Here is a 22,958-nt window from a genome sequence, read left to right as displayed (position 1 = left end):
ACTGCGGACCTCCCATGTGGTAGATGGACACCCTAACCACTGGGCCAAGTCCGCTTCCCTCTAAATAGGCTTTTAAAAGCCTACTGAGCTCTTCCTACTACCTGATTCCCTTAGGGGAGTAGGAATTTTAATAGTTTTCAGCTGCTGAACTAGTCTCCTGTCTTCCCCCCCCCCCCCCCCCCAATGCGTAAGTTCCTCTCTCCCAGGGCAGCTGGGTATGACAGGCCTGCCTGAGCAGATTCCCCTCACCCCCTCCCTGGGGCCACCTGGGTGCTGGCTATTATCCTCCCCAAGTTTCAAAGGGGGCTCAGGGTCCAAACTCATGGAAATGAAACCACTTCCTACCCTTTGCCAGAACCCTTTTCCTCCCAGAGAATGCTCTTTCTCACTCACTGGCTGGTGAGAGTCAGGGAGTCCATGGAAACTATTTGCCTTGAGGGTGGGGCTTAGCCACCCACTGTTTCCAGCCACAAGAGCAAGTAACTCACAGTTTTCCTTGGGCCCTTTATCTCTGTCCAATTCTCTCCAGATCGGTGCTCTGAAGCTTCCTGCTCTATGGGTTCCCAAAACAGCTCACTTAGGTAGCATTTTGCCCCTTCTCAGCTGTTTATTGTGAGAGACCTGGGGGATGCCCACCTACAATGATGCCATTTTCCTGAACCTCTCCCTTTTATTAATATATCATGTTCTTTCTTGTGTCTGATAACAGCTTTCCTTTTAAAGTCTATTTTATCTGATATAAATTTAGCTTCTCAGCCCCCTTTTTTTTTTGTTACTGCAAGTATGAAATGTTTTTTTCCATCCTTTCATTTTCCATCTGTTTTGTATCTTTGGGTCTAAGTAGGTCTCTTGTAAACAGTACATAGATGGCTCATATTTTCTTACCCCTTCTGCTAGTCTGTGTCTTTTGATAGGGGAGTTTAGCCTATTAACATTCAATGTTATTACTGTTATGTCAGTTCTTCACCCATTTTTACCTTTGGGTTTCATCTGTCATATCTTAATTTCACCAATCTTTTAGTTACTTTTTCTGATATAATCTTCATTTCTAGACTCTCTTCCAAAATTCCCTCTCTATATAATACCATTGCCTTCTTTCCTCCATAGTTTCTAATGAGAAAACAGCTTTTAATTTTATTGGGCATCCCCTTGTATGTGATGCATCACTTCTCTCTTACTGCTTTCAGGATTTTCTTTATCTTTGGCATTTGACAGTCTGATTAGTATGTGTCTTGGATTTGGTCTTTTCAGATTTATTCAGATAGGAATATGTTCCTCGACACATATATCTATGTCCTTCAGTACAGTTGGGAAATTTTCTACCATTATTTCCTCAAATATTCCTTTCCCCCTTTCCATTCTGTTCTCCTGCTGGGGCACCCATGATGTGTAAATTTGCATATCTCTTGCTGTCATTTATTTCCCTGAGACCCTGTCCAATTTTTTCGATTCTTTTCTTTATCTGTTCTTTTGTATGTTTGCTTTCAGTGGCCCTTTTCCAGCTCACCGATCCTTTCTTCTGTTTCTTCAAATCTGCTGTTATATGTCTCCAGTATGCTTTTTTTCTTTTTTCTTTCTTACAGTATATTCATTTTTAATATATTTTAAAATTTATTTTAAAAAGATACTTAGATTACACCAAATGTTACATAAAAAAAATATAAGGGATTCCCATATACCTCACTCCCCACATCTCCCACTTTTCTCCACATTAACAACTTCTTCCATTAGTGTGGTACATTCATTGCAATTGATGTACACATTTTGGAATATTGCCACTAAGCATAGATTATAGTTTACATTGTAGTTTACACTCTCTCCCACTCAATTCTATAGGTTATGGCCATATATATAGTGACCCGTATCTGTCGTAATGTCACTCAGGACAATTCCAAGTCCTGGAAATGCCCCTGTATTACACCTCTTTATCCCTCTCCCTGACTTCAGCACCTCCAGTGGCCACTGTCTCCACACTGATGATATAATTACTTCCATTGCTAGAGTTACAATAAATCTGTAGTAGAATACCAGTAAATCCACTCTAGTTCATATTTTATTCCCCAATCCTGAGGATTCTGGGATGGTGATGCCCATTCCACCTCTGATTGAGAGGGGGCCTTCATCCCATATGGCCAATGGATGGGACTCTCTTGCTTACACTTGTAGACTCTCTCGGTTCCTTGGTGTGGTGGTTGTCCATCCTCACCTCCATGTTAGTTGTCCTGGGTGAGTCCAATGAACTGGAGAGTAGGTTTTGTAACTCTGCTGGAGCTGACAGCCCAGCTGACACACGGACAGCCCAAAGATTCAAGTTCCTTGGACGTACACCTGTCAACTCCAGCACCAACTATAGGCTCAAATGAAAGAGACAATAGAGGCATGTATAGAGAAGTCATATCTGAGTCCAGTTCTGTCACACTCAGGAGCACAAGCTCAAAAGTGGGCCCACTGGCAAGGGACCAACTTCCAGAGCTATCTGCCCTGACTGTAGGACCTGGCCCTTAGGAGACCCACTATTTGGGGTAGTATCTACTTTGGTAGTCTATGAGATCCTGCTGACATGTGCATAAGCATTACCTCTGGGAAGACCTCTGACTCATTTTGAAGTCTCTTAGCCATATAAACTAATTTGTCTTTACCTTTTCCCCCTTTTATGCAAGGTCTTTTTCCATTTGCATTGCTTGTTGGTGTTTGGTAGTAATCCCTCCGTGCCAGGGATGATTATCCCCGGGAGTCATGTTCCATGCTGGGGCGGGGGGAGGTGATACATCTAGAGTGTATTTTTAATTTCTTTTATTGTGCCCTTAATTCCCATAAGATCTGCTATTTTTCTATATATACTTTCAAATTCTTCTTTGTGCTCACCTAGTGTCTTCTTAATATCCTTAACCTCTTTAGCCAACTCATTGAATTTATTAAGATTTGTATGAATATCTAGGATTAGTTGTATCAACTCCTTTATGACACCTGAACACTTAGCTTGTTCTTTTGACTGGGCCATATCTTCCTGTTTCTTGGCATGGATGCAATTTTTGTGGGTGTTTTGGCATCTAATTTACTAGATGTATTTTTTCTAGGAACAGTTTCTTTTTTTAGTCTAGGCATTTTATTTGAATGGCTTTGTGCTACGGTGCCTTTTTGATACTTATTTCAAATTAATTTGGAATTTCATACTAGCTTATGTTTAGCCAATCTGAATTTTTCAGCATTTTTTCATCTATTTCTTGCCCTCTCTTCCTTGCTGGTTGAGGAGTAAAAAATGGGGATGCGGTTGGTACTATAAGCCATGGAGGCTGAATCTGCCTGCATTGCCCCAGGAACTGATGGAGCTTCTCCCACTTTTCTCCTCTGCCAGGGGTATGAGCAGACCCACAGCCATGTGCAGTAACCCAAGCCATGCAGGCCAGGACTGTCTGTAGTTGCCCAGAGAGACTGATGAAGCTCCTCACCCCTGCCTCCCCTTTCTGTGATGGGGATGGAGCCACAGCTATGGTCAGTAAACAGTAATGCTGGTCAAAACTGGCTGCTGGTGTCCAGGTGAATCTGAAAAAGCACCATCCCCCCTCCTCCCTTGCCCAGGGTGAGGATGGAGCCTCAGGAGTGTCCAAAAGTCCATCTGTGCAGTCCTAAAATGACTGTAGTTGCCTAGAGAAGGGGTGGAATGGAGTCACAGATGTGTCCAACAATCTAGTTTGTGTAGGCCAAAAGTGGCTGCAGTTGCCCAGAGAGGCTGAGAAATCACTTCCCCACCTCCTGTCCTAGTGGGAGAGAGGATAAAGCCACAGGTTTGCCCAACAATCTAGTATGTGTGGACCAAAAGTGACTGTAGTTGCCTGGAGAGGCTGGTGCAGTTCCCTCCTGCTGAAGGCAGGGCTGGAGCCTAGGCATGGCACAAATCTGATCTGGATGGAAAGAAGCTGGTCCCTACCATCACTGTGAGTTTCAGTCCATCCCGCTTCCCCTCATACCAGGTGCAGAGTTAAAATGGAGGCTCTCAACCTCTTTCTCACTTGGATGTGTTCAAACTTTAGCTGTTCTTAAGATTAGACTGGCTTTAGCCAGCCAAATTTACTAATCGGTAGCTGAAGTTGGTGCCTGACCATCTTTTCCGCCCCCATTTTTTGGAAATGTAAGTTCGAACTCCAGCCGTGGAGTAGCTTCTGAGGTGCCTTTTGCTGTCAGCAGGGGAGGGGCACTGGCCTCCATGGTGTGGAGTGTTTTTCTCATGAATCTTCACTGCCAGTAGGCAATCTCCTTCTTCCATTTCTCTAAGGATGTTGCAGGATGCTCTTCTGGTCTCCTGGGTCCCCCAAACAGGTGCTTTAGATGGCTCTTACGGATTACTCAGTGTACTGTAGATGACTCTTAGAGCTCCTTATTCTGCCACCATCTTGCCCTTCTCTTCCCTTGTTATATGCTTTTGAAATATATTTTTTTAGTTTCATTCCAGAATATTTGGTTTTGCAATGTTAAGCTCATTCTGAAGAGTTTTGTATTTCATCTAGTAATCAGGGAAATAAAAACTAAAAAGAGATTTTGTTGATACCTATCATTTCAAGGGATTAATACCCTTGATGAACAATATTTTTGGAGAAATATCTTGAACAAAAGAGGGAAATCTTAAAAGAAAACAAAACAAACTGGAGATTTCAAATGGAACTAGGAAATCATTCTGGAGCTTACTCTTGACCATTATTTTTTAAAATATGTTTTCTGTCTGCCTTCACCCTCCTCTGGAAATTCCATATATGTATATGGACCAAAGTTTTCTCACAGCTCATTTGCTCAATTTACTTTTCTTTTCTACCTGTGTTTTGTGTGTGTGTGCGCGCATAGTTTCTATTGCTGTGTTTTCATGTTAACTAATCTTTTGATCTCCAATTTCTAATTTTCTATGAAGCCTATCTAGTCAAAATTTTACTTTATACACTGTAGTTTTGCATCTCTAGAAGTTCAGCTTGGAACTTTATTTTATATCTTCCATGTTTCTCCTTAACTTTTTGAACACATGGAATATATTTTCACAACTTCTAATATGCTTTTCTACCATCATCTGTGTCAATTCTGGATCAGTTTCAATTACTTATCTCATTTTAGATCATATTTTCCTCCTTCTCTGCATGCCTGATACTTTTTTATTGGCTGTTGGATATTGTGAATTTTGCCTTGTCAGGTGTTAGATAAATTTGAATTTTTGTAAATCTTGAGCCTTTTCTGTCATATAATTAATTTACTTGGAAACAGTTTGATCCTTTCAGGTCTTATTCTTAAGATTTGTTAGTTGGGACTGGAGCAGTGCTCAATCTAGAGCTAATTAAATTCCCACCACTGCGGCAATACCCAAAGTTTATTCTACACAATGTCCTGTAAATTGAGGTTTTCCCATGTGGCTAGTAGGAACAGGCACTATTCCTGATCCCGTGTGAGTTACTGTTTCCTCTGATCTTTCAGGTAGCTCTTTCCTTGGCTTGAGATCATTTTCTCACATGCGGTGATCATACTGAGCTGAGTAATTTGCTACAGATCTTCTAAGTTTTCTTTCTGTGCGGTTTTCTTCTCTCTGACATTTTGTCCGACAAATTCTAGCTGTCTTGATCTCCATGGACTGCCAGCTCCATCTCCTCAAGTTATGGAGTCTGCTGGATTTCGTCTGGGCTCCCCTTCCCACACTACAGTCAGGAAGCTTGCTCAAGGCAATAAGCTGGGGAGGTTGTAGGGCCGCCTGGCTTGTTTGCCTTCTCTCATGAATCATTGTCGTTCTTTGTCTGGCCTTTATGTCTTGTATACTGTTGTTTCACTTAGACTGTTGTCCATTTTTTGGTTGTTTAAGGCAGAAGGGTAAATCTGGTGCCTGTTACTTCATCTTGGCTGAAAGCCAAAATGTGTTACTTGATTTTGAATTGCATATTAACTGTGTGATTACCAACGCAAATGACAGCAGAGAGAAATAAGATGAAGCTAGCATTCAGGAAAAAAAACAACTTTGCACCAAGAAAATTGCAAATAAAATGAGAAGAAAATAAAACAACTCAGCTTGCTTTTTTTTTTTTTTTTAACCAGGCAACTACTTATGAAAGTATCAAAAATACTTTTGTTTCTTTAGGCTATTATAAGTAGATTAAATGAATTGGAGATGGTAGAAAAACTGAAAATTAAGGGGAAAATATTAAATTAAAAGAATCACCTTGCATAGGCTGTGAAGTGAATGAATGTGTCATTGAAAAATGGGATTGCAAAGAGAATGTTTGGGGAAAGGATTACATTTGAAATGGCTTTTTATTATCTCATGCAGAGAATACTTTAGAGCATACAAATGTGCCCAGAGATCCCCAGTCTTTATGGAGATGTGCTGGGTCAGCATAAGGGAAGCAGGGCTGTGGAGGGAAGCAAAGATTCTGAATTATGAATAGCCATACAAGAGCAGTGCAGGTATTTCATGGCTCCTCACTTCCAAATTGTTAAATATAACATATTGGAAAATTTAGTGGCTTCCGATTTTATAGAAGCTTCACAATTGTATTTCCTCTATGAATTAGTTTATTAAACTCTAGAAAAGTGATTGAAATATTTGGAGACAAAGCAAGAATAAGCAAAATATGAAGCTATGAGCAAGAATTTGGTTGTTCCTCACCTGAAAAACCAAGGGTTAGAGATTCTTTTAGTCATTGGGAGATACAATCAGTAGGTCATAACCTCTTCTTTTTCTAGACTTTCTTTTCATTCTTTGCTGATGAGAGGATGAGTATCACTTCTGACCCAGGCACCTTGCTATACTGATGAAGTGGAATAATAGAGAGACCACTCTGTCAAGGAAAGAAGTAAAGCCAATTCCAAAAAGATACCAGAATACCATATATTCTTCAAGATAGTGGAAGAAGGTGTTAGAGAAAATTGTAGTCAGGCATTTCTAGAGGTCTTTTCATGCTTTGAAGTTACTGCCTAACAGAACAGTTGCCTAATAACCTCATTAGCTTTTGATGAACCCTCTTTTGGTTTATTCTCCAAATTTTGTCAAATGTTCTTATGCATTATGGTCAGATCTCTAATTTGAATTCATTTTAAAGTTTTCCCATGTAACAGTGCTTGATAGTTCTTTGAGAATGAGGTGGAGTGTTTTCTTGAGCAAGCTGACAATCTCTGCCTCTTCACTAACATTCATTCATACTTTGTATTGAAATTTAAGAATGGAACTAGTAATAAAATCGTTTCATAATCTGTAAATATAAAATGAATTCTGACCCATGAAAAATTTTAATAAATTGGTTTTAACAGAACTAGTCACAATTTTGTCACAAAAGAGAGAATTTGCTGACATCTTGTAATAATCATTATTTGAGTCCCCAAACATTTCTTGGAAGGATGCTCTCTGCCAGCCTTTTTTTTCTGCCCTCAACAATCTTGAGTAAACAATTATGGAATATTTCCTGCTCTATATTGACAGTTGGATTTTCAAAGAAAAACAATATTCCTTTTTATTCTATTTCAGAAAACTGAATATGGCCAGTTGGTGAGGATGGTATGCACTTATACTTTGTTACTCAGTGACTTGAAGAATTCTGAAATTTCATAGCTTTATGTTACAAATTCTATAGAAGGTTGTTTGCAAATATCAAGGCAATAAAAGGTCACTTCTGTAAAGTTCTTTATGTTGTCATGATTATTGTATGTATAGTATTGGAGAAAACGCACTTCTCTACCTTCTGTCCTTATTATTCTGAACTTTCAGTTTCCTGTAAAATGGGCACATGAGAGGAGAGCCTCCACCAGTGTTGCCAAGCTCTATTATAACCATGACTGTTCTGACTCTTCTCCCATTCCTGAAGTTTGCAAGATTTACTTGTGTTATGAAATTCAAAGGAAATTCTTTTCCTGTGCCTGCTGATTGAGCCAGACTTGACATTTGCTTCTGTTCAGGAAAAATGTGTTCTCTGCCAAAATAACATTTCTGCATATTAAGAAGCAAATATCACAGAAGAGAAATTAATACTTCCTAAAATAATTTTAAAATGTGAGCATAGAAAAATGGAAACTCATTCTTGTGGAGGTAATTAGAAAATTTCCATCATCAAGCTGGTTCTCAGAACCTGAACTGAGAACCCACTCTGAGCATAGATTATACATCAAGGGAGCTCACTTCCTCCACATGGTGCTTATTCCTAACCTTCCATGTGGCACCCGTTCCTAAATCTAGGAGTCAGTCTTTGAAACGTCACCTCTTGACACCCAAATACACTACACTGTAGTATTTTTTAAAAATATAAATGTATTTAAATTTTTCAAAGATTTAAAAAAATTTATTCCGGCCCCCACCCCCCGCCCCCCGCCCCAGCTTGTTGTTTCAGCTTACTGTCTGTTCTCTGTGTCCATTTGCTGTGTGCTCTCTGTCTGCTTGTCTTCTCTTTAGGAGGTACCGGGTACTAAACCTGGGACTTCCCATGTGGAAAGGAGGTGCACACCTCCTCTCCCTGCTTTGTTTTGTCTCGCATTGTGTTTCCTCTTTGTGTTCTTATTGCATCAGCTTGTTGAGTCATCTTGTTGCGTCAGCTTGCTGCACCAGCCCGTCACGCCAGCCCGTCATGCCAGCCCATCACGCCAGGTCACTGTCTTGCTTGTCTTCTCAAGGAGGCACTGGGAACTGAACCTGGGGCCTCCCATGTGGTAGGCGGGAGCTAATTCTCTTGCACCACATCTGCTTCCTTACACTGCAGTATTTTGAAAAGCAAATTAACCCTTTGTCATTTAACCTCTTTGACACTGCATGAGTTCATATACTCTTAGATGCCTAGATTCTTCTTTTTCTCTATTACCCCTTTTGGATGCAGCATTTTCTCTTATGACTCTCAATGGGTGGCTTCCAGGGCACATTTTCAATTTTGTCCTCTTTCCTGAGCTTTGGTCTTACATCTCTGGAGGTTCCCAATTGGAAAACATCATCCACTAAGGAACTGATTTTTTACTCCAAAGCAGAGCCTTCTCTGATTCCCCTATTTCTTCCAATTACACCATGCACTTTTCTTCCATAGGGATGGAGCCATGGACTAACCAGTGATACTTTCCTTTTTCTTCACCCTCCATGTCAATTAAACTACTAAGGTCTACCCTTAGTTCTTTTTCAGAGACTCCAAACTACAGCATTTCCTTTCTATTCTCAGTGCCACCACAACTGAGTGCTGCCATTTGACCACTCTCCATATATTCAGTTGGTCTTTTGGTCACAATTTCAGGAATTGTTTCTCTGGCTGCCCCCTTTAAATTGATGCTTTGCTTGGATTCTCTGTTTGGTTCCAGAATCCCTACCCCACCCCCCGCCTTTGTTTATAAATCCTTTCTCAACCTCCCTTTTTCCCTATGCTCAGCTTCTAAGGTCTGACCTCTTTCAACACATAGTACCTGGCCCTTCATTCATCAGGAGGAAGATTTAGACTTCAGTCTTGTCATTGTTGCTATACTAATGTCTCCTTTTTTTTTTTAAGATTTATTTTATTTATTTTTTATTTATTCCCACCCCTTCATTGTTTGCAATTGCTGTGTGCTGTGTGTTTAGGAGGCACCAGGAGCTGATGTGGGAGGGAGGCCTCTAATCACTTGAGCCATCTCTGTTCCCTGCTTTGTTGTGTCTCTCCTTATGTTTTTTTCCCCCCTGTATCTCTTGTTGCATCATCTTGTTGTGTCAGCTTCCTGTGTCTGTCTGTCCTGTCAGATCACTGTCTTGTTCGTTTTCTTTAGGAGGCACTGAGACCCTTTGCTCCATGCTTTGTTGTGTCCCTCATTATGTTTTTCTTATGACTCTTGATGCATCAGCTTGTTGTGTCAGCTTGCTATGCCTGCCCGTCACGCCAGCTTGCTGTCTTCCTTAGGAGGCATTGGGAACCAAAACACGGATCTCCCATGTGTTAGGGAGGAGCTCAGTTGCCTGAACCTCATCTGCTTCCCCTAATATGTTTTCAATGCCACCTTACAGCTGTCAGTTCCTTAGCAATATTTGATAGTTCCTTGTCTACAAAAAAAAAAAATATATATATATATATATTAACCTGAGATTCAAAACTCTCCAATAATCTGGCCCCAAGATACCTCTCTAAATTTAGCTCCTATTGCTTCCCAACCCAAAAACTGTTTTGAAAAACTTGTCTCAGGCATAGGATGTGAATTCAGTCTCCAAGTCTTTATATATGCAGCACCATCTCCCTAGAACACCGTTCCCCCTTCTTTTCCACTACAAAGTCCTACCTGTCCTTTAGGACTCATATCAGGTCTTCCATTCCCAGTGAAAATTTCTTCATTTACCCAAATGCACGGTAATCCATCCCATTATACTCCCCTGTCCCACTTGTGTGAATAACCCATCGGCTCCTATTTGCTACCTTTCATTCTTGTTTTCCATTTGGTGTATATGTCTTATCTCCTCATTCTGTCTGTATTGTAATGATCTGCATAGTGCCTTGCTCAGAAATGATTCATGACTGGGTAATAATAATGTTGGCCAAAGTAGTTCTGTTGCAGTCATCAAGGTCACAGTATCCCACCACATAAGACTATTGAGCAAGGGAGAAAATGGCACCATTTTCATTTCCAGTATATGAGGGGCTCATCCTTGAGAAATTCATCTCAAGAAAGTTTAAAAGCAGCACTGGGAAAAATATTTGGAAGCACCTTTAATGTATCATGGGGATGAAATACCCACCTGTAAATAAGCAGGGGGGAAAATCAGCAGAATCAAGTCTGGACCCAATGCTGACATACTTTTATTTTTTGGCTTTGAATTGCTTTGTCATCTGGCCAAATAAATCCTTGCCTCTGAGAGCATCTGTTCTTCGTTTTATCTGCTTGGCTTCCAGGATCCTTCCCTGCTCCAGAAACTGCCCTTTACTGGAATGACTCTTTTGGTTTTCTGTTTTCTGAGTGCCACATGCCGGCTGCCACCACGGGCTCCTGGCTCTGCCAGCTAATCCACCCACATTCCTCTCTTGCCACCAGGTCCCATGCAACAAACAACAGGCAGTGTACTGCTGACATTATGAGTTCTGTCACTGAGCACATGGAGACTGGTGTTCAAAGACCATTCTGAGGTTCTTTTGTCATTTATAATTTGTAAAATTTCAAGAGTTTCTTAAAAGTGTGGGGTACATTTAAATTCTGGCCTTTCTGTATCTTGGTACAGGCTATATAAATGTGACGCAGACCCAGAAAAATACTCTTCAGGTCAGTCTGGATCTGTTTTCTGGCTCTTCCTCCCAATATTGGTGACAACTCAGAAATGGTATCATCTACTCTGATGTAAGCATATTTCTGAGTATTTGCTAATGGTATCTGTGAAACTCTCATGGCAGCTACCTTACTCAGAGCTTTAGCTGTCTCCAGCCAGTTCTCTAATGCTATTGGGTTCCTTTCTGGAGCCTATAAAGATAGCACAGCAATGTTTATACAATTCCCTTCAATTTTCTTGAATATGAAACAGAGAAACATCAATCTGCTACATATAATTCACTGTGGTTTAAAATCAGAGTTTCAGAATGTGAGTTGTAGAGTGTTTGGCTGAGTCAGGAAGAATATGATGATGACCAATGCCAGTGATGGCAGACATACTTAGCTTTTCAGAGAACTTGGGTGATAAAGTCCCTCTCCTCAATTCCATCCTCCCACCCTCAGATCTGGCAGTTGCTTGGGGGCAATGCATATCAACTATGATCAATGTTTATGACAAAACTTTCTTTGATCCCCTGCTCAATGTTGCCACTGAACATTAAGCAAAAATTAAGGCATAGGACAATTGGATTTCCAAATGTAAAAGTTTGAAGTTGGACCCCTATCTCACACTATATATAAAAATTAACTCAAACTGGATAGATGTCTAAATGCAAGAGCTAGAACTATAAAATTCCTAGAAGGAAGCATATGTGTAAATCTTTGTGCCCTTGGGTTAGGCAGTGGTTTCACAGAGATGACACCAAAAGCATAAACAAGCAAAGAAAAAAATAAATAAGTTGGACTTCAGTGAAATCAAAACATTTTTTTGCTTCAAAAAATACCATGAAGAAAGTTAAAAACCAGCTGACAGAATGAGAGAAAATATTTACAAAAAATTTATCTGAGGAGATTCTGTAGCATCAAGAATATATAGAGTCCTTAAAATTTTCAAAAATGAAAAGACAACTCAATTAAAAATTAAAGAGTCAATCTGAATCAATAGTTATAATAAAAAAGACAGGTAATAAGAATTGTTGTTGAGGATGTAGAGTTATTGAATCCCACATACATTTTTAGTGGGATTGTAAACTTGATACAGCTACTTTTGAAAACAGTTTGGAAGTTTCTCAAAGAATTAAATATAGAATTACCATATGTCCCAGCCAATTCCACTCCCAGGTTACATACCCAAGAGAATTGAAAACATATGTCTGCTCAAAAACGTGTACACAGAAGTTTCACAGAAACATTATTTTTAATAGCCAAAAAGTAGAAACAACCCAAATGTTCACCAACTGAAGAATGAATTTTTAAAATGTGGTATATCCAAACAATTGAATTCAGCTCTAAAATATAATGAAGTACTGATGCATGCTATACCATGGATGAACTTTGAAAATATTAAAAAGAAACAGAAAACAGAAGCAGGACACAAAAGGCCACATATGTGTGATTCAGTTCATATGAAATATCCAGAATAGGCAAATTCATAGAAACAGAAAGAAGATTAGTGGTTATCAGGCACTAGGGGAAGAAGGAATGGGTAGTGACAGCTAATGGGTACACATTTAGGGATATGAAAATGTTCTGGAATTAAATAGTGGTGATGGTTGCACAACTTTGTGATTATATACTAAAAACCACTGAATTGTTTAGTTTGAAGGGAGGGCTTTTATGGATTGGGAATTTTATCTTGATAAAAATTTAAAAAGGCAACTGTGATCTTAAAGTGTCTTCCCAAAGAGTTGTTTCTCCTTGCGCTCCACAAACATCTCAAGTTCTTAATAAGTGAAAGTCGTTTTCTCATTTAAATTATTTTTATTCATAAAGGCAACTGGATATAGTCTTTGAACTATATCCTTTAGCACTCCAAATGTAAGCCTGAGCACTGTCTCTCTAATTTTCAGGATGCATATGCAGTGGCTTCAGAAATTGAAGGTCTCATGTTGTTAATGGCTTTGAAAGGAATGAAGGACTTTTAAAAGATAAGGGACAATGCCAGGATATCCTGTTTTGGTATATAACTCAATGCTTTGCAAAGATTTCATCTCCATAGTATGAAAAATATTGTATATTATTTTTAATATTATTTATTATTTAAATTGCCTATTATTTAACATTAATTTTGTTATTAAAATATTTAATGCTATTTATTAACATAATGTATTAATGCCATTTTCAAACATTAGTAGGATTTTTCTTGAAATTTCATTCATCTTTGAAATGGGAGTAGAGCCATAAAACGTATCTTTAACAGATTTCTAATAGCTAGGTGCAGTTTTTCATACTGTTAATGACAGGACAGAAGCCTTATATTTGGAAGTAAGTCTGCATAATCCTTACTTTCTTTAGCTTTGATGGATATCATAGGCACATTTTGGGCTACATTCTCCTAGGATAATGAAGTTTGCACTGTATAAAATATTAAGGAATGAGCTCAAGCTTCTATCCTAGATATAAACTGAAAAGTTAGACAGGGGATCCCAAACTTGTCCTAAGGTGACAGGTGCCCACATGTCTCCGGGGCTAGTTGGACTACTCTGTAAGTAGCTAGCAAAGCTATGCTAACTTCATGTGGTGGAGAGATATCTCAACTGAGCCAAACATGGAAAGGGGAATGGGGACAGTGATTCATGTAAGGGAGTGATTTTCTTATTGTGATTCATGATATGCATTCAAGGACAAAAAGGAAAAATGGCCAGAACTGAATGGATTGGACTGTGCTAGTGATGAACTAGAGAAAAGGTCTGCATCCTAAGCAAACCTCAGCTTCAGTTTTTCATTCTTTGTCAAAACCTGGTTTTTCTTTTTCAGAAGAAACATTTTCAGTTTTAGTTTAATATGGCTTTCTTTGCCCAGACACATTAGTGAGATCAGGTGCAGAAAAAGCTTCCATGATTCTTTTTTTTAAATTTATTTATTTTAAAGTAACTTTAGATTACATAAATTTAATTAAAAATTTCAGGGATTCCCATGTGCCCTACTCTCTTCCCCTCCCACCCTTTCCACATTAACAACATCCTCCATTAGCATGGGACCTTTGTTACAATTCATGAACACATATTAAAGCATCACCACTAACTGCAGATTTTAGTTTACATTATGTTTACACTCTATCCCATGCACTTTTGTCAGTTATGACCAATATATAATGGCCTGTATCCATCATTGCAACGACATGCAGTACAAATCCAATGTCCTGAAAATGCCCCTGTATTACACCAATTTTTCCCTCTCTTTCTCCTCTGAACCTCTGGTGGCCACTGCCTTCACATCAATAATAAGAGTTCTTCCATTGCTAGAATAACAATATGTCTATAGTAGAATAATAGTAAGTCTACTTTTGTTGAGGCTAGCCCTGGAGAGAGAGTGTGTCACCAAGTCGGCTTATGAGGAATCCATGATTTCACTGCTCAGTGTGTCTGGGATCCCCTTCCTAACTTTTCAGCTTTAGATCTAGGGTATATGCCTGAGCCAGTTTCTTAGTATTTTAAACATTACAAACTCCTTTAACACTTCTCACCCATTGCAGTCACCCTTGCACCTGGTTGTCTCATTTAACTCCTTAGGATTAGTCCCAAGACATCTTCCTCACTTAGTGGAATTAAGTCCTCACCGTCTAGAATTTGGCTGCAGGGCGGGAAGGCCCAAACGATTCTGACTAAACAACTAAATCTGTCACTCCACTCTCTCAGTGATTCAGAAGGATTTTAGTGGAGCCTAAGAAGGTTCCCAGATGATCCTAATCTCTTCCAGGTGATGTCAGTGCTTCTGTCAGGAACCACACCTGGCAATGGCTGCTCTAGAACTTCTTCCATATTGAATTTTCTCTACATTTGCTTAACTTGGTCACAAGTAATTCAAATATATAGCACTTTATTGTACTTTCTTAACTGATTTTGAGTTGTTTTCTTACCAGGATATAAATTTAATTCAGTAATTTTTAAACTTTATTAAATTTTATTTTATTAGAATAAATTACCAAGATGAAAGTACACAGTATGATGTAATAATAATGCCATATCAGCCATGACATCAGTAATTCAAGTCTTAATTTATATTTCTCTATCATTCCTTCCCCTTTTTTTCTCCTTCTCTTCTCTTCTTCCCTCCCTCCTCTCCTTGTTCAAACATTTAGTGTCTGTATTGTGCCTGGCATTGAGCTAGACCACAGGTTACAGACATAAATTATTAAGGGACAAATTCTCAAGTTTGCAGTCAAGTCACGAGAGACAGACATGAAAAGAAGTGAGTACATTATCATGTAACAGGGTAGAAGTACAGACGTATAAAGTAGTGCGGGGATGAGCGTTATGCAGGCGGGGAGGTGGGGGTGGCAGGAAAGGTATCCTGGAGTCAGGACTGAAGGGCCCGCGTGGATTTTATAGTCTAACTAGCGGGAATAGGAATGTTAGGGGCAGTGATGCTACAGTGTGCCTCCTCCTCTGCGAGTTTAACTTGCACCCTTGAATGAAAGAACTAGGAATTGATACGACTTTGAGGAAAATGAGAAACCCGATCATGTTTAGTGTTCATAATTTTAAAGAAAACTACTATATGCTTTAGCTCCTAGACATAGTAATTTGGGAGCACGTAAAATTTTGGAAATACGTTAGGAGAGTTGAAGATGCCCTTTGGATAAATGGATAGATTATGGGTCCTCGGAGACGTGCAGACCCAAGGGCTTGTCGAGGAGAGGCTTGCGTTTGAGAACTCCACTGCAGCCACGCCTAGCCAAGGTCTTGCCTGTGGAAGGGCGCCACCTTCTGGCCAGCCTTTCTGCGGCTGCTGGGACTCGCCTTGGAAACAGTCCTTCTTGTCTGTTCTAAGGATCTATGTCAGGCGACTCCTCAAAATCCTTCCTCATGCGTGTAAAATGAACACATATGTGTGGACCTCTTATATATCAGGTTGTAAGAAGTGTGCCTCAGTGAGTTGATTGTCATAAGGCATTAGGATAAAAGCAGGAGAATAAGGTCAGCAAAGCACAGATTGAATACATGGTTCTTGGGTTTAAATCCTGGCCCTGTTACTGCCTTTGTGATTTTGAGCATATTACCTGACCTTATTGAGCCTCAGTTTTCTCATCTGTAAAACTGGGATATAAAATGTTAATGAGAATAAAATTAGGTAATAGATGAAAAGTACTTGGCACATTGTAAGTACATGGTTACTATAATAACAGCAAAATAAGTGACAAAGTAGAACATATTTTACATAAATGAGGCTCAGTCAATCTGGAGATTGTTTGGGAAGCTAAGTAATCCACCAGTACCCTTTAAGAAGTGTTATGAAGAGTTATTTTAAAATTAAAATCATTTGAGATAGTTTTAACTTCTTGGAGAATCACAAGTCTCTCGATGTGGCAGCTGATCAGTACATTTGGAAGAGTTGCAGGATAACAACTCAGCTCTTCTTTAATTTTGATCGTTTGGGCTAAGTTGGAACCCCAAACTCACAAATACAGCATCAGAGAGGAACTTGTTGAAATGCTTCAAATAATTAAGAAAAGGAAATCTTTTGTTTTAGTGGGAAACTCACTTATTCAAACCAAGTTTTAAAAACCAGAAAGTTTCATGGTGATATAATACTTTGAATTAAAGAAAAGCAAAAGGATTTTTTCCCAAGCAGCCAAAACCTATACATGAGGCCATACAAAGAATGAAAGGATGTGATTCTGAAGTTTTATTGGCAGAGATAATTCTCAAATCTACATCTTAAGAAATCTTAAATTTAAAACATTCATAAATATTCCTTCCTTGGCCATTTTTTAAACAGGTGTAAGCACTATTATAATCAGTCAAATATGATGAATTAGAAATGAAAAAATAGAGTTGCTTGAGCCAGGAACTGCTTACGATGTTCCAGGCTCTAAATAAGTGCTTTAAAAGTATTAGCTTCGTTTATTTCTCACAATAATTCAATAATATAGATCCATTTTTCCAGATTAAAAAGTATGAGGCTTAGAGGAGTTGTTCTCAAAGTTTCAGCTACCATTCAGCTGGTAAATTACAACCTGGGAATTTGAAGCCAGTTTCCATTTGAATATACAACCTACCAGATGGTTTTCCAACCAGTTCATGAGTTGGTTGGTTTGCTTTGACGGTTAAACAAATTGCACCTTAGCAGCTGTAGCGGGGTGCCTGTTGCAAGTCACCCAAGAAGATAGGCTTGCAGCCTTTGTCCCATTAAGATGCCCTGGAATCCCTTGCATTTAGGTACAGAAAATTGTTATTCGCTGGAGGTATGCCCTATCAGGTCACGTGATCACTGAATTAGCAAATATTGAACACAAATAGCAAATACAGGGTTTAGGGTCCTGCAAGCCTCTGTTCACAACATTTCATCAACCAATCAATACAGAACTTTGTTTTTTTATGTGTTTCTGTTTACAGGTACCTTATTTAATAGATATTGTTGTTCCACTAAAGTTAACTCAGGGCTCTCAGGCCTATAATGAAGCTTTTCTAGTATTTTCTCTGTAAGGCACATCCCAGCCTTCATGTGCTTAGGAAAACTAGCAGCACTATGCCTGGGGGCTTTGAAACAGTGACATCTCCAAGAAAAAGCACAAAAATGAGAATAATGTGGCACTAATATACCATGAAAAGAACATTTATTTACAGCATGAGAGCTGAAACAAGAAGGCAGAATGTCTCTTGTTTGACTTGAGTTGGGAACATGTGCCTTGGGTAATTCAAATTTTGCACCAATCTGCACGTGTACGAAAAAGATGGCAAAAGCTCCGGGAGTATTGATTTTGGGGGTACAACTAAATCTTAGCAAGCAGGCAAATTTGCATAATGGAATGCATGAATAGAGAGTAAGGACTGTTCCTCCCAACCTGAACCTGAAGATGGTTGGACCTCACAGGTGCCCACTGGAAGTCTGGGGTCAAGCATGACCTCTTCAGCTGGGAGGGGCCCCAATTTGAAGCAGTGAGGGAGCATCACCAGCCCATGATTCTTTTCCATTTCCTTGCATGTGATGAAGACTGACCGACTTGGGCCTGGGAGAGATGCTCCGGGCTGTTTAACAGCAGGAGGGACTTTGCCTCCAGCCACCTTTGGGAGCCTCTCCTGTTTTCTTCTGACACTTCAAGAAAGACCCACTTGAGAAAAGGCAATATGCTCCTCAGAACTAAGGAGATTTTAAAACAGGAATTCTTAAACTTTTTGTTCCACAGACCTCTTTGACAGTCAGGCGAAATGAATAGTACTGTAGTTTTTTTGTTGCATACATTCATAAATGAGGAAAAGCTGGATTTCATTTAGAGGTCAGAGAAAGATAATAAGTAGATTTTTTTTTCAATTCAAACTCAGGGACCCCCTGAAATCTTTCCACAGACCCCTGATTAAGACCCCGTGTTTTAAAAGAATTTCTTGAATTTCATATTAAAACGTTTAGCTTTTAATCTCCTTTGGTAATTTTGTTTCTCGGACACTTTCTGTTTTGGTCTAATCTGCATGAGGAGGCTGCATGAAAGCGCTGTGGCTGCAGCCGGCCTGCCTCTGTGCTCGCGGCCTCTGCACGTGTGGTCCTTACTTGCCAGTGAATGAGGCCGTGCGGCCAGGTCTGCTGGAGCTGGGCCTAAGAGAAGCTATTTTGGACTGCAGAGAAGCAGCTGGGATTGTTCACTAAATGAGCATTTTTGGCTTCTTTGTTTATATCTGATATGTGCAGATCTTAGACCTCACCTCAATTGTTTTAACAGTTCATAGAAAGCAAGAATTTTTGTTTCCCTAGAATGTCCTGGAATATATTATTTGGAAATTCCCAACTGTGGTATCCATTCTCTCTTACTCTATTATCAATAATAATAATAGTAACAATGATAATAAAATAAAACTGTTCCATTTGCTGTTAAACCATTTGAGAACAGCAGTATGAATAGAGTGTGTTTCTGGTGATCCCAGAGAGTTAGGGAAAATGTTATTTTGGCTAAATAGTTTTTACCCTCTTTTCTCTTTTTTTCTCACAAAGACAGACACATATCCTGTGCCTGCAAATTTTTAAGAAAAACAGTAGTAGAATATTTCTAATGCTAATACTAAATCTATACTAAAAATAATATTCCGAAATGGTTTTGAGATATATATAAATTACATACACATGTGTGCATAAAATATGTGGTATATATGTATTTGGGGGTATAGATATAGATATATAGATTATTACTCATAACAATCCTATTAGTAAGTACTATTATTATCTCCATTATACAGATGAGGGAAGTGAGGCACAGCAAGGTTAGGTAACTTGTTCAAGATCACACAATTGCTGAGTGGAAGGGCTGAGTTTCAGATCCAGGGTGTGGACCAGAGTCCATGCGCTTAAACACCAACTACTGCCACCGTAATTGGGTGTTTCTACGTGACTGAGGAGGCACTTCAGATTTTTGAGGCAACCCAGAACTCACCACTAAGAGCCTTAGGTAAGAGTTTGGCTTGGAGGAGAGAATATTCGACCAGGCCTCATCCAACAGTGTTTTAGCCCATTTACCAATTGTAGCTGACTTGGGCACGTCCCTTGAACTCCATCTCACTTTTCTATAAAATGGAGATGATAATGCCTGCCCTCACACTTCACAGAGTTGTGGCAACACGTGACATAATGGGTGTGAAGGACATCTAAAACCCTTAAAGTGCTACATAACTGTTCAGATAAGATTATAGCATAGTGCTGTAGATGGGAGGAGGATGAATCAAGGATACCCTAAAGTTGCCTTTTAAAAATAATAAAACATCCCTGCTTTCAGAGTTTCCTTGACATTGATCTTTTTCTCATAAAACCTGTGTATACGGCATTTAGGTTTTCTGGAGTTTAATCACTTTGTTTGTATGTGCTCTTATTTCAAGTCCTTCCACTAGTTTGTGCCCTTATTTCAAGTCCTTCCACTAGTTTCGCCTACTTGATTCCATGATCACATCTTAGTTTTCCAAGCTCACAGTTATAGAATTCCAAAGCTAGAACTTCAGCACTTAACCTAGTGCCCTCTTTACTTGTCTCTGTTACATCAATGTGTCTGAAACAAATTCACATGCAGATCACTGTGTTAGTGGCTCTTCTGAAGAAATGAGGGATGTTAAACACCCTCTTGGGATATGATCTTAGCACTTTCCAAGGAGAACATAAACTCCAGGAAAGAATCCATCTCTTATCCCATCAGGGTGAGAGCCATTACTTTTCTTTTCCCTCCTACCTGAGAGACTAGAAGCCTGCATTGCCAGTGTAAGTTCCCTTTCTAAATTTTAATTAAGCGAAACCAGGGTTGTTCATAGTGGGAGGGGTCTTATCTGAGCTGGACCACCTTTTGTTTCACATATATGGAAGCTGAAGGTCGGCACAAAGGACCTATCTAACATCACTCAACAAATTAGGGCCAGAGTAGGCCAAGAACCCGTTTCCTGAGTAGGCCAGAGTAAGCTCTACTTCATGAGCCTGCCCTTGTACTGAGAAGCTGACGGAGTCTGGGTTTGTTTGGTTGTTTTCGTGCTTTGTTTTATTACTGACAGCTCTTCTGCAAGGAATGCCTTCCCTCCTTCAGTTTTGCCCTTTGTTACTTACAGACGAAGACTGCATAAGCTGGGCGTGTCGAAGGTTACCCAAGTGGATTTTCTGCCACGGGAAGTAGTGTCCTACTCCAAGGAGACCCAGACTCCTCTGGCCACACATCAGTCTGAAGGTGAACTATGTCTTTGTTTACTCTCCATATTATCTCTGGAGACATAAGCAGGGAATAACATCCTTCTGGTTGGTCTCATTTTTTAATGTAGGTGACCCTCACAGGATACAAATATAACGACATGCCGGAAGCCAAAAGTTCCTTTGGCTCTGATTTTGACAGCACTTGAGAGAGAACCCAGTGGTACTCTTCCAAGAGACTGATGAACTTTAAAACAGATAACTTTAATGAGGTCACACTTTTTCAAAGCTGTGTCAGGCAGGGGAATTATCAGAGGTCAGTGTAATAGAAACTTTTATGAATTTTATCAGCGGAAGAGTTATGTCAGGGAGTGACTATGGCTCAAGCAGCTGAGTACCTCCTTCCCACATGGGAGGTCCGGGGTTCAGTCCCTGGTGCCTCCTAAAATAAAAACAACAACAACAACAAACAAACAAACAAATGAAGAAACCAACTCAGGTGCCAATGTGGCTCAGAGGTTGAGTGCTAGCTTCGTACATACAAGGTCCTGGTTCAATCACCAACCTTGGTACCTCAAAAAAAAAAAAAAAAAAGTGTATGTATGTACATTAATATTCATCATTTGCGAGGAATCACACACTTCAGCCTGCCACTATTCCTTTCAAAAAAGGTATTACTGGAAAAGCCATGTCCATTCATTTAGGTCTATGGCTGCTTTCTTGCCATAACAGAAGAGTTGAGTAGTTTCAACAGAGAACTCATCACTCACAAAGCCTAAAATATTCAATATAACCTGGCCCTTTACTGAAAAAAATAGTCAAGCTCTTGTTTATAGCTTTGCCAATTCAGATGACAACACATAAGAGTTTCTTAACCACAGTTTAAACATTTTCCATGCAAGTTCCACCTAGCTGAATGTAAATTGAGCTCCATATCTCCAGAAAATTAGTGAAAAGTTCACATACAAATCCCATTGAATCACAAAAGTGCACTAATAAAAGTCATTGAAACTGATAAATAAAATGATTTCTAGAAATTAAAACATTACACCAAAGCAAAAAATGGAGATGTTCTTCTTAAAATAAGATAAGTTAAGGGTGCATTTTTAGGGAATAACATTATTTGTCATAGGTAAGCAAATTCTTTTTTATTTTACAGTATTTTATTGTTTGATATGATAAAATGAATATCAGAATACTGGGTTCATTGTTATTACGCAGTAAATATTGACCAAGAGTCATAAGAACAAAAAAATTATTAGCATTCCCTGCTCAGTTTGTAGCAGATATATAAATCAGTCTACTTTGGTATGTGCAAGCTATAGAGATTTTCTGTTTCAGTTCTGAATAATACATAATGTCAAAAGCAAATCTGACTCGGTGAAGAAGAGTACTGCCTAACTGCCTTTATGAAAATGCTTCCTTGGTAATGCTGCCCTTGAGTGATTCTTTAGTAGCAGGACCTCCTTTTTTTCAAGCCCAGAGTTGAGATGTATTTAAGATGCAAACAAGTGGTGCCCTCTGGTGGTTAACATTTAAAATTAACCACTCCACCAGACTTGAGTACCGTGTATTAATTTGGCAGAAAATGCAAAGTTTGAAGAACCTTTGGGAATTCACCTGGTCTATCCTTGGGCCTCCAGGCAAGATCAGGAAGATCATTGAAAAACAACTTCACCACCCAACCAAAATATTTGTTTGAGTTAATTTGCTGCTGGTGTATTTTGAGAGCTGTAGCCGGAGGTATGTTTATTTAGCCCCAAATCTGACCCATAACATAAAGTTATACAACTGAAATAGGAGAAGGAGCGAATTGTTTTTTTAAAAAGTGCAAGTACTTCAGATATTGGAAATAGTACAGAAATATTTACAAGGGAAGATAAATTAAGGATGAAAAGGCATCAACTTTTAACTGTTAAACTGGAACACATCAAAAGGAATAGTCTGTATATTCCATTTTATCACTGCACAGAGAGCTTGGGAGACCTCATTATGCTGTGGTCCAAGCAGCAGGAAAGAAGGAATTTATTTTTGTTATTGGCAGAAGTTCTTTCTGTTTTATTAACAAGACCCACAGAGCTTTTTTGTGGTGATATGCATTTAGATCGTTCAAATTCCACAGTACA

The 22,958-nt window shown here is 39.2% G+C and overlaps 1 protein-coding gene across 4 annotated transcripts in view; it reads left to right on the top strand.

Moving 5' to 3' along the window:
* DYNC1I1 (dynein cytoplasmic 1 intermediate chain 1) overlaps positions 1–22,958 on the top strand; it is a 367,795-nt gene that overhangs the window by 104,367 nt on the left and 240,470 nt on the right. For all 4 annotated transcript variants that reach the window (XM_004470734.5, XM_004470736.5, XM_004470735.5 and 1 more), the window contains one exon: positions 20,757–20,872. In XM_004470734.5, the coding sequence (XP_004470791.1) occupies positions 20,757–20,872 (116 nt within the window). The remainder of the gene's footprint in view (positions 1–20,756; positions 20,873–22,958) is intronic.

This window comes from Dasypus novemcinctus, chromosome 5, assembly GCF_030445035.2.
Source record: "Dasypus novemcinctus isolate mDasNov1 chromosome 5, mDasNov1.1.hap2, whole genome shotgun sequence".
NCBI lineage: Eukaryota > Metazoa > Chordata > Mammalia > Cingulata > Dasypodidae > Dasypus > Dasypus novemcinctus.
This window is presented reverse-complemented; position numbering and strand designations above follow the sequence as displayed.